Here is an 11,376-nt window from a genome sequence, read left to right on the forward strand (position 1 = left end):
ACTCCTCGATAATGATATTATACACACATGCATTGTTTTTAAATGTGTTCGAATAATAACACAGTATGAATTCAGTAACAAGGTCACAGTATTGTATACAAATACATAAGTATGTTTCATCCAGTATTGGTTCATCCAGAGTGATCGATTTTATTTATAAAATAAGCCAATATGATTGGAAAAATATCAATAAAATTTTTTTTAACAAAAAGCTAATAAATAGGTTGACCAGTGTGAGGGAAATTATCATTGTGTTGTTTTGAGGCGTTTAAACTGAAGCTATTTGTGACTTAGATTAGATTAAAATGTGATAAAATGTATTATATAGTAACCAAAAAGTAGGAAATAAAAAAAAGAAAAACACAGAGCGCGTGCTCATAGTCAGCAGACAAGCGCTCCCGCTCGTGCACCTTGCACTAATCGGGGTCGCGCTTATTGGGCGCGTTCGCGTTACGTATTCACAGAGGGTGAGCGCGAGCAACGGTTCATTACCATCACAGTCCATTAAGTTTGTGTCCAGACACTGACCAGTCCCGACGACAGCCATGGTAAGTTCAACGGCTCTTTATTGTTTTTACCCTCAGTTTGTTTTCCGCCCGCGTATATTGTCTCTCAGTCACAGTAAAAGTAATGTTTTATTTTTGAAGATATAACAGAATCAGCTTTCAGCGTCAGGCTCTTCTGTTCCGGAGCTACTGTTAGCACCGGGGGCTACGCTGTGACCGGCTCGTGATGCCTTCATTGAGCACGGCGGTGCCGCACATCACACGTCGTTAAATTAATTTACACATAATTGTTCCAAAACAAACCGTCCCATTCCGGTTGTTTGCCCTGTGTTGCGCCGAATAAATCCAGTTCCCTAAAGGGCCTGTTACCTCCGTTTCCATGCCGCTGTGATAACACTGCATTTCGCTGAATCATGTTTCCGTTATTTGTCCGCGGCTCATCGGTATCTGTGTGAGGCGGAGCCGGCAGGTGCAGCAGCCTCAGGGCCACTGTTAGCTGAGCTAGCTCCGTTAGCCGAGGCTGACGTTAACTGTGATTTCCTTGTTCTTTGTCCGTGTGTGCGGCTCCTTTTTGCTAATAGTGTCACACATTCTGGCTGATATCGGGCCTCAAATCAGTGGACCAGAATAACTCTGCAATGCTACTAAATGTTTGTGCATGTCTGGTTTTGCGAAGTGACTTTAAAATGTGTGAATTGACGGACGAACGTTCCGTTGGAGTACTTTTGCCTTATATAGCAAAGCTAGCGCACACATGTGCGTGTGCTGCATTCATGGCCCCACCCTGAATTTGGTGCAAAGACCATTTTGTTTGGTGTCGTATTATAACGGATCTTCACTCGCATTTTATCCACAACCCGTCATTCATGGTGATTTTGTCACTGTATTGTGTGGATGTGGTGAATAATTGAGTGAATTGTCACCATTATGTGACGCCTGTTTGTCATTGTTGGACGCTTCAGCTGTAGCTAACGGGCCGCTGTTTCTGAATTGTCTTATGATGCTGCGCATTATTATTTTTTTCTATATATCTAATTTGCTGAGCAGTTTATATTCACTGCTTATACCGTCATGTCGTTAGATAATAACGCACCATCAACGGACAAACGATTGTTTTCATCCGTGCACACACATGCCGGAAATGGCCAAATATAGTATGCGTTATTGTTTCGTGTCATTATGACTCGTAAAAGTATTTCACATTATTCTTGTTATTATATCTGGGTTTTTATTGTGCATGTCAGTTTGTTCTGTGCTGAGTCTGCACTATGTTAAATCTGACATCTGTTTTATCTGCTGTTGCACAACTTCCTTCCTTTTATTATTTGAATGTTATTTCTTCTAATGGATCAGCCCTGTACCACAGTTTTTGCTAGTGAAATTGGTCCTTCTGACAAAACAACTCCAGACTAATCTGAAATTGTACTGCAGACATGGGTCAATATGATTACCCTGTAAAATTATTGTAATTTTACACAAAAGACGTACCTTTTTCTAAAACGAGGAAAGAGACCTGATATTACTAATGACAAAATATTACTTATGTTACCAAAGTTACAAAATGTATGTTGTAGCATGTGGATACATACTTTTCATTATAAAATAAACCCTTATGTGGGGGATGAAGTGGTAGAGAATGAATGAATCTTAAGGTCATAGAATGACTGGAAAAAACCTAGGATTTCCCTAGTGGCAGTTCAAAATAAATCGTTTGGGCTGAATTTTGGAAACGTAGACAGCATTTACAAGTCACTCAAATGAAATGCTAAAGTCTTTCCGTGATGATTCTGATCATTGAACTTTTTATAGCGATGTGCAATAAAACCATATATCCTCCCTTCCCTTTTCAAGACTCTTGACTCGAGTGAGTAACTTGAACCTTAACTTGTTTGTAAAGCAAAGTACCAGTGTTTCAGATTAGATAAGGTGAGAGTTTAGTGATTGCCATGGTGAAGTTATCCAGCTGCTACAACAAAAATAAAAGAATCTAATTATATTGTGGCAAACTGAGTCAAACCAAAGCAGTGGAAACAGTGCAAAATGCGAATGTTTAAAAACAAGTTTGTCCCCATACAACGAGGAACTTGTAAAGATGGCAACTTATTTGTTGAATTCAGTAAGTTTGAGAAAACATCTCAGTGCTTTTAATCCTGTACTACTTTTCTTGATGGGAGTTTAAGGAAGTGTCTATGGTTCTCGGGTTAATTATTACACTGTTATCTCACCCAAGCCTTTTACACCCTGAGCACAGGCCTTCCGCCCTGAGCAAACATTCGATGCTGCTTTGCAGTTAGGTTCCTTTTTCCATCTTTCCTGCCCCGTTATTTCCTTTTCATTGTCTTTTTTCCCCTATCACACATTGACATGTTGTCAGTAGGTTGCAGTTTTCGTCTGTCTTCCCCTGAGACTGCATTTTCCTGTTGAGTGCCTTAAACAGAGTCAGAAGATCTGACTGAGTTAGTGGAGCAAGCTCTGACTCAATGATGTGACTTGTATTCTATAGTTCAACAGAGGCCTCATTGTCTGATGGAACCCTGCACTGAAACACTTAATTTCCTGACTACACCCTCAACCACACGGTCATCTATATGGCAGAGAATGATGCACAAATTCTCCCTGTGTTTGGAGCCGGATCTTATGTAATGTTTTATACCTGCTGGTCTTACCACTGCATATTTGCAGTGGACTTTGATCAATCAGTACTGTCCTCGCATTTGATTTCTGTTCTCCAGCATTCTCATAATTTGACCTCCTTACATAATAAATGGAATTTAATGGCTGCACTGACAGTTTGTCAGTATTTCTTCTAGCCAGGAAAATAAATATCAGAGCATAATACACCACCAGTAATGACAGCGTATCATGGCCACACCTTTGCCTCTCAGTTCCTCCTTTATTGGTCGTCTCTATAAGCGGCACTCGTCATTGTGTGTGTGTGTGTGTGTGTGTGATAGTCACATGCTGCTCTCTTGGGCCCTTTTTCAGTTTCATCATGTAGTACTCGAGTACTTACTGTAGTAGTAGTAGTATAATAATTAGTCAAAACTACCCCTGGAGTACAGTCCAAGTGAGGCATTTTGTCAGTTGGTCTTTCAATAAAAAATTTTTTTTGGTGGCCATAATGGCCTGAAAATAACAAACACACACTGGATTAATGTCTGCATTTTCTTTTGGATTATGGGTTAACACTACTGTCAAATTTTGTAATCATTGGAGTGATGTGCCTGAAAGTTAGTCTTGCATATTAGCAAGCTGTCAGTGAGTTGAACTTGTACAACATGTGTATGTAACGCACAAGCATGTCTGGTGTAATGGACCCTTTTTCACAGCAGACTGTGTGGTGATGTTCACATCATTGCTAAAACAACTAATGGTGGCCCAGTCTTTTGGACATGAGTGTCTATACTCTCTTAATATTTGCCGTTATAACACTTCCCACGTTAAGCCGTAACCATATCAACACATTGTTCTCTCCACAGGCCTCTGGTGTAAAAGTCTCAGATGAAGTGATTTCAATCTTCAATGATATGAAGGTGCGTAAGCTTCAAGCCAACGAAGAGGAGAAGAAGAAGAGGAAGAAGGCCGTTCTGTTTCGCATGAGCAACGACTCCAAGAACATCATTGTGGATGAAGCAGAGGAAATCCTGCAGGGACAGGTGGGATCAACTATCCCGGATCCATACATGCACTTTGTGAAGATGCTTCCCACAGACGACTGCCGCTATGCCCTGTATGATGCTACCTATGAGACCAAAGAAACAAAGAAGGAGGATCTGGTCTTCATCTTCTGGTGAGTGTGACCACAATCAAACATTGGGGATTTATAAATGTTAATGACCTTCAAAGACGACATTTGGTTGAAATGTTTCTCCCTCCTGTCACAGGGCCCCAGACAGTGCGTCTTTGAGGAGCAAGATGCTCTATGCCAGCTCAAAAGATGCTATCAAGAGGAAATTTGAAGGTGAGTTTGTAAATATACTGTTAACAATTTGAGTATCATCAGGCTGAAACAGCCGAAAATTAAATGTGAACTACAACCTTAACCACATTCAACCTATACTTTGTCATAACAGTGGGTCTGATGTGAAATTGTGACAACCAACACATGCTTTTTTTTTTTTGAACATTGAAGCTAAATGTGTCTTAAATTCATCATTATGATGTAAGGACTCACTGCATAGTGTGCATTTGTGTTAACACATGACGTGTGTTCTTTTGGCACAAAGCCAGGTCTGAGGAGAAGTGCCTGTGTCCTTAATGAAAACGGTGATGTTGTGATTAAATTCTCAATGCTGTTTTTCTCTCCCAGGTATTAAGCATGAGTGGCAGGTGAACGTTTTGGAAGACCTCAAAGACCGGCGCACTTTGGCAGAGAAGCTTGGTGGCTCGTCAGTAGTCACCATGGAAGGATTCTCTATATAAATATTACCACTCCTTCCCTCTTTGGCTTCAGTCGAGGCCTTTCCAGACACATCTGTCGGGTTTAGCTGTTCATTCCAGTTTGGTTTGGAAAAGGGCAAAAGCAAAAATCTTCACCAAATTTGCAGGACTCTTGGGGAGGGCTATTGTGGGTGGGTTTTGCGGTCAAGTGACAGTTAAAACAAAACAAACAAAAGTCTGTCATTCCAGTTGAAGAATCATAGGATAAGAACAAAACACACACACACACACACACAGGAAATACAATAAGATGCAACTGCTGAAGGATGCTGATGATAAATACACATTATTGATGTTTAAAGACAGGATTTTGTTCTTTCCAGGTTCCATTTGAGAAATTGCAGAGAAAGGGACATTTAACACCCTTTTTTAATTTTCCAACAATTGAAATCTTAACTGATATTCCTTATTCAATTATATTTGTTTGCCAAACCTCTAGTCATGTGACTAGGTGACGTATGGACTAATTCACTCTTGATTGCACAAGATGTATCAAAACCTCTGGGGGAACATGGTTAAATATATATTATATTTGTGTGTGTGTGTGGTTTTCTTTTCATCCGTTTTGTTTTTTCTTTTCTTTTGTTTTGAACATGAAAATTCCAAAACTTGAATTATTCCTTCTCATTTCCAGTTCGGTTTCAGAAACCATGGCATTTGATGTAACAAACATACAACATTCCTTGTTCGTTGTAAAACTAGGACATCCTTGATTTAAAAACAACAAAAAACATTGGTGTTATGAAGGTGTGATGAGGAGCGATGTGTATATGAAGGACCAGCAGTCAGAGTTTAAACTGAATATTGAATGGTGGATGTTTTGTATCGTCTCCTTATCTCTAATAAAAAGCACTAAATTACTGAGTGTTCTGTTTCTCTTTTGCACCTTTTTTAAAATCCTTTTTTGTTAAAAACAAATGGTGTAGCCATTTGTATAAATTTGAACATTGATATTTTTCACGGTAGAAATTGACTGGTGTTAACTGATGACATAAATGTCTTAAACAGAGTTAATCTGTCTGATTTACACCTGCGATTTCCCTAGTGTGACCTGTCAAATACCCATGCTTATGGAGGACAGTAGGTATTGTAAAGTCTAAAATTTAAAGGATTGCAAAATAAAGTTCAATTTGGTGCTTAAAGTAATTTGGAGGTATGATCTTAAAATGTAAAATGCTTAAATTCTCATGTCAAACCTATTCAGATGTCACATTTTATATTCATCTTTAAAGACAGTCACTCTTGAGCTCACAATCTATTTCCCTATCAACTGATTAATTACTTTAGTTTTAACTGCGTCAGAACTTCAGTATCACTGATATTCAGGTTCATTAATATTGCAGTAACTCTTATGACCACAAGAGGGCAACCCAACCCCACTGCTGAAACCAGAGACAAAGACAAAACACCTACAAATCTCAGTTAATTAAAATATATCAAGCATTTATTTTTACAAATAAAATAAAGATTAACACTTTGTCTCTCCAGTCCACACTTCAAACTGCTGAAGTGTTCGGCATCAGTGGTTTCAATAAACTACAGACAGTTCTTTTGTAGCCGTACATCAATCAGAAAGCAGATCATGCCACATGAAGCTGAATGACCCTCGGAGAGCTGCAAAAATATCAAACCATTTCCCCCCATGATGTACAGCAAAGACTCATTCATCACAGTTGAGAAACAACGTGCTGTTTCTGACACGCACTGAACACACAAGAAAAGTGTTTTTTTTCCCCCTCTTATAAAAAGTGGTTTATGTTAACACTGTGGAAACACTGACTCCAAACATATTAAAATATGTCACGGTGATGATCCCACAGACAGAATCGTTTAAATTATGTGGAGCAAATTAAAACAGAGAAACACCTCAATGAATGGAAACTAAATTGAAAAGTAAGTGAGTAAGTAGATCTGGTGTGTCACTGAAGGGTAATCTGTTTTTAATGGATTTAATCCTGTTTAAAGTGGAACGATTTAGTTGAAATAAGACACTGCGAAAACAGTCATTATGTGCTTTCTTGTGTTGTTTTTCATGCTATACTTTTAACACTTGTTCTTCTCAGTCCTGGGCACAGTCTAGTCGGTTGCCGTGCACCCAGTAACAGATCTGCGCAAACTTCAGAGGAGTGATGCGCACAGCCACATTGTAATCCCGGTTCTCCCCATCAATCTCCAGCCACTGGTGTCCAGAGAATATGCCGATGACTTTCCGTTCCCAGCGCTCTAAACTGTTGTCCCAGACTCTGCCATACACCCCAGAGCCGCTGGCTCCTGGCCGGGCATCACAGTGCTGGTAAATCAGGTCGCTGGACTCTTCCTCTACTGGACAGAACCTGTACACCAGCTCCCCGGGTCTGTCACTGTCAAAACCGGAGAAGTGGATACGGTTCCCGGCGAGGTCGTCAGAGGAGGGAGCCACAGAGAGGCGCATGAAGGGACGCCGGTGAGGCCAGCGCAGCTCCAGCAGGGCGTAATCAAAGTCCATACTGACTTCCTGAGGGCCCTGGATCCAGCCCTTTGGCACACGAGTACGTTTCACTCTCACCCAGCGCACACGAGGCTTGTTGGTGGAGGTGAAGCCGTCGTTTGTGTTGTTGATAGACGGTGGGATCAGGAAGCCCACCCTCAGTTTCCTCGCCCCTTTCACATAATCCTTTCCATCATGCACACAGTGGGCAGCTGTGAGTATGTGCAGCGGAGACACAAGAACACCGGTGCAGCCTGTGGAGATCCGCACGGCTGTGGAGAAAGGGTAATCCAAGAGGAAGTTGTCGCCCTGAATGTTAAAACGACCGTCTGCTCCATAGATCTGTCGCCTCACACGCTTGTGTCTGGGCTTCAGTCTGGCTCCTCTGCCCTGTGAAGTGTATGGAAAAAGAGGGGCGTCGCCCTTGAACTCATCCTCATCCTCCACATCCACAGTAGTGAGAGTGCGGGAGCCGTCAGAGTACAGGGTCTCAAAGGCCATTTTCTCCGTCAGCTGCTCGTCCTGCTCTCCTCTGTGGAAGCAGCTGGAGTTGCAGTGAGTGGTGAGGTCCAGCTGAGTCTGAGCACTGAAGCGAGAGCGAGTGAGAGGCGTCGGTGTGTGAGGGATCAGCGTGGGGACGTGGATTGTCGGGGGGTGAGGAGGGAGCAGGAGGGACAGGCTGAGGGGCAGAAGGAGCTGGAGGAGCAGGAGCAGGTGAGTCAGGAGCGGGCTCTCACGTGGGCTCAACATGGTGATGGGAAACACTGGAAGACACAGTAAACAATCACATAAATGGCAGTAATCACTCTATATTTATATATTTATACATGTTTTCCAAGAAATCGACTCCTCACACAAACCTTTAATCCCCCTTAAATCTGGACTCTTGCTCAGTGGAGTGTAAATGCGAGAGGTCAGCTTAGTCTAATATTGCAAAGCAGGACTGAATTTCATGTGGTGTGCTGAGGCAACAATGAACCTCTTGTTCTTATGTTATAGATGACCAAGAAATAGGATTTCAGCCCGACAGAAACAAACAAGCACTTTATGATAAAAACCTTTCCTGGGACATTTTGTGCTGTGCAGTCATTAAGAGTGGAAGCAACGAGGCCACAGGCAAAGGCTGAGGGACCCGAGCTCAGACTGGAGGAAGAAATGCAGTTTGTGATTACTGGAAACCAAAAACATCAGGATATCAGATATGCTTCCCCAGCCGGAGCAGATGGAGAAGTGGCTTGGAGTTTACAATAAAATCACATCCGATAATTTGTAAAAAGGAACTTGTTTTCTATCAAACACTAAATCTTCATAGTGTCCATGGGACATTCAGGACGGATTAGCACGGACAAAGAGACACTTGATACTGGCTACAGACAGACTGTGGACCTGGAAGCATTCATGGCACAAAGACGGCAGGTGTGTTAAAAAAAAAAAGTGCAAAAAGAGGAGGAAAAAAAAAAGAACAAGTCAGGGCATAGCAGCAACACAGAGTATTACTGCTAACAAAAGACAGGGTGGGGCCTGTCCACACACCTATGTGCTCTCCCATATTGCACTACAAAAGCAGAGTAGTAAAAATAAAGGAGCTGCTGTAAGCAGGGAAAGTACAATTATCCTTCCATGCTCAAGTGTTAGCGACATGACAGCTGCAGCACACATTTAACACCAGCTACAGAAGTGGTGAAATGTGACCAGAATATAAAAGTATTATAACCAGGCTGTGGCAGAACAGATGTAACCTTTGACTTTGGAGATCTTGAAGCATAAAATGTGTGTTTTCAGACCCTGTTCCAGGATTAAAACACAATTTACCATTTAGACACAATTTCAGGCTCTAAATCATTAAGACCACAGTTCTGATTTGAATCAACAGTCTACGATCCAGAAGATGTTTCAGAGGAACAGTAAGCAGCACATAACTGGACATGATGAAGGAGATGACACAAGCAATTATGTGAAACACAGAAGTGATGGGACTCACTGTTCTGTCTAATGTCTGCAGCAGAGTCACAGAAACTTGCACAAAAATATTTAAGACTAAAATATGACATTTAACAGACTTTGACCATCATTTCACCCAAATATTTGTACTGAAAGACCATCTTGTTTAAGGCAAAATAGTAAAAAAATAAAATAAGTGGTGGCTTGTAGGGAAAGGACGATATACTATTTTATAAAGTAGTGATAAAAAAGCTGAATTTCCAATAGAGGGAAATCTCACTTAAAAATGATGTGTGACTCTCGCCAACATACAGTCCTTGTGTTTTATTCCGAATTGCCACAAGGGGGCGTCTTTCCAGTCATTCCTGTCAGATGTCTAGTCCAAACTCCGCCCCCAAAACACTGAAAGTCATGTTCTGTTTTTTTTGTAATGTTACTAAGACGTTTTTGTAACATTACAAGTAAATCATGCATTTTGTAACATTAGTAACATCTGTTTTCTTTCCTGTAGATGTGAGCTTGAGAAAATGTGCAATATCGTGATATCGCAATGATTCTGGTGAGGATAATCGTGACATCGTCCCATGTCCCAAACAGGTGGTGCATCCCAGTGAAGCCTCTATAAAGGTATGTTACTAATAATAATCATAACTATTGCCAAACCACTCAGATTAATACACTACCTCCTAGTAAGAATTCGACGGTCTGTGTTTACATCCCAGTCAGGTTTTCTTCTCCATCAGACGACTCCTTCAGGATCACCTCCCGGGTTTTCTTCATCATCCCCCGGTGACAGACAGGTACTTTGTCCCTCCTCCTCTGTCTGTATCTCTGTCTCCTGCGACGAAACTGCGCTGTTTAACTGCGTATATTATATAATAAATAATAACAATAATACATGAAATAAATGAGGCGCGAGATGCAACTGAACGTCCGCACCGTCTTCGCTCTGTAACCCGCACAGCTGAGACACAGGGCAACAAATAACGCTCCAGAAGTGTTTCCTCCCGGTCTGACGTCCCAGCGCCCCGCCTCCGCTCCTCCCTGCCCGCGGAGAGAGGGACTCCTCTGTCCGGTCACCACAGCTTCATGTAACCCTTCACTTACAGGTTAAACTCTAACTCACTATTACATTTCACATTCACAATACGCAGTCTTGTATAAAGTACCTTAAAGGGATACTTGAGTAAAAGTACTAGTATCTCACCAGAAAACGACTTTGGTACAATATTACTTAAGTAAACATCTTAAAGTGTATGACATTTACTGAACTTCAGTATGACAAGTAATTTTCTGACATAAAATGTACTTAACGTTTTAGAAGTAAAAGTAAAAGTATTAAAAATTGTGGAAAAAGTATGAATGGTATTAAAAAGTTGAATACAGTGAATAATGTTGAAACGGCTGCAAACATTTTGAAATTTGAATGGTGTGTCTACGTGAACGTATGAATGTGTTAGGAGTTGATGTCTTCATTCATTCCAAAATCCATTCAAAATGTTGAATAATTCGGAAAACATTGAATATTTTGGAAAACTGAATACATACATGTCCTAACTGAGTTGAACGTTTTGAATTTTGAATGGTTTGAAGATCGTGACAACTGCAGAGGGAGTTACGTGTCAAATACGGACGGAATAATAATAACACATTATAGTAATAATTGTAGTCACACTAGTGTCCACTCATGTGTGCAGCGCTTTATCATCTTTCTTCCTCTAAAAGGGAACACACTTTACAAAACTAACACCATGTTCTATTGAAGAAGACTTTAAACTCGCATCTGAGACTAGTTACTCCTCAAGAAAATGTTAACTCAAGTAAATCAAGTGAGGATTAGACTCCTTTTCCATAAACGTTCATTTAAGTTGAGGTTTTTGTGCAACTATAGAGGAGTCATCCACTTGTGGTTACTCACTATATTCTTTCCCCCTGGATTGTCCACAGACTACATCCACATGTCAGTCACTCACATGTGCCACACTTAATTGTCTAGCTTCCTCTAAATACGATTATAATTTA

At 40.9% G+C, this 11,376-nt stretch overlaps 2 protein-coding genes across 2 annotated transcripts; one reads left to right on the top strand and one right to left on the bottom strand.

Annotated features, from left to right (window-relative positions):
* Nucleotides 1-452: 452 nt before the first annotated feature.
* cfl1 (cofilin 1) lies at nucleotides 453-5,806 on the top strand. Its single transcript, XM_044040469.1, has 4 exons — nucleotides 453-548; nucleotides 3,986-4,296; nucleotides 4,391-4,467; nucleotides 4,816-5,806. The coding sequence occupies exons 1-4, from the start codon at nucleotides 546-548 to the stop codon at nucleotides 4,926-4,928; spliced, it is 504 nt and encodes a 167-aa protein (XP_043896404.1). The 5' UTR covers nucleotides 453-545; the 3' UTR covers nucleotides 4,929-5,806.
* A 562-nt stretch (nucleotides 5,807-6,368) lies between these two features.
* LOC122778503 (serine protease 23) lies at nucleotides 6,369-10,339 on the bottom strand. The gene is made up of 2 exons (XM_044040468.1): nucleotides 10,038-10,339; nucleotides 6,369-8,177 (listed from the first exon to the last, which is right to left on the bottom strand). The coding sequence occupies exon 2, from the start codon at nucleotides 8,161-8,163 to the stop codon at nucleotides 7,006-7,008; it is 1,158 nt and encodes a 385-aa protein (XP_043896403.1). The 5' UTR covers nucleotides 8,164-8,177; nucleotides 10,038-10,339; the 3' UTR covers nucleotides 6,369-7,005.
* Between the last annotated feature and the right edge of the window lie 1,037 nt (nucleotides 10,340-11,376).

The sequence above is a fragment of the Solea senegalensis genome, linkage group LG12, assembly GCF_019176455.1.
Source record: "Solea senegalensis isolate Sse05_10M linkage group LG12, IFAPA_SoseM_1, whole genome shotgun sequence".
NCBI lineage: Eukaryota > Metazoa > Chordata > Actinopteri > Pleuronectiformes > Soleidae > Solea > Solea senegalensis.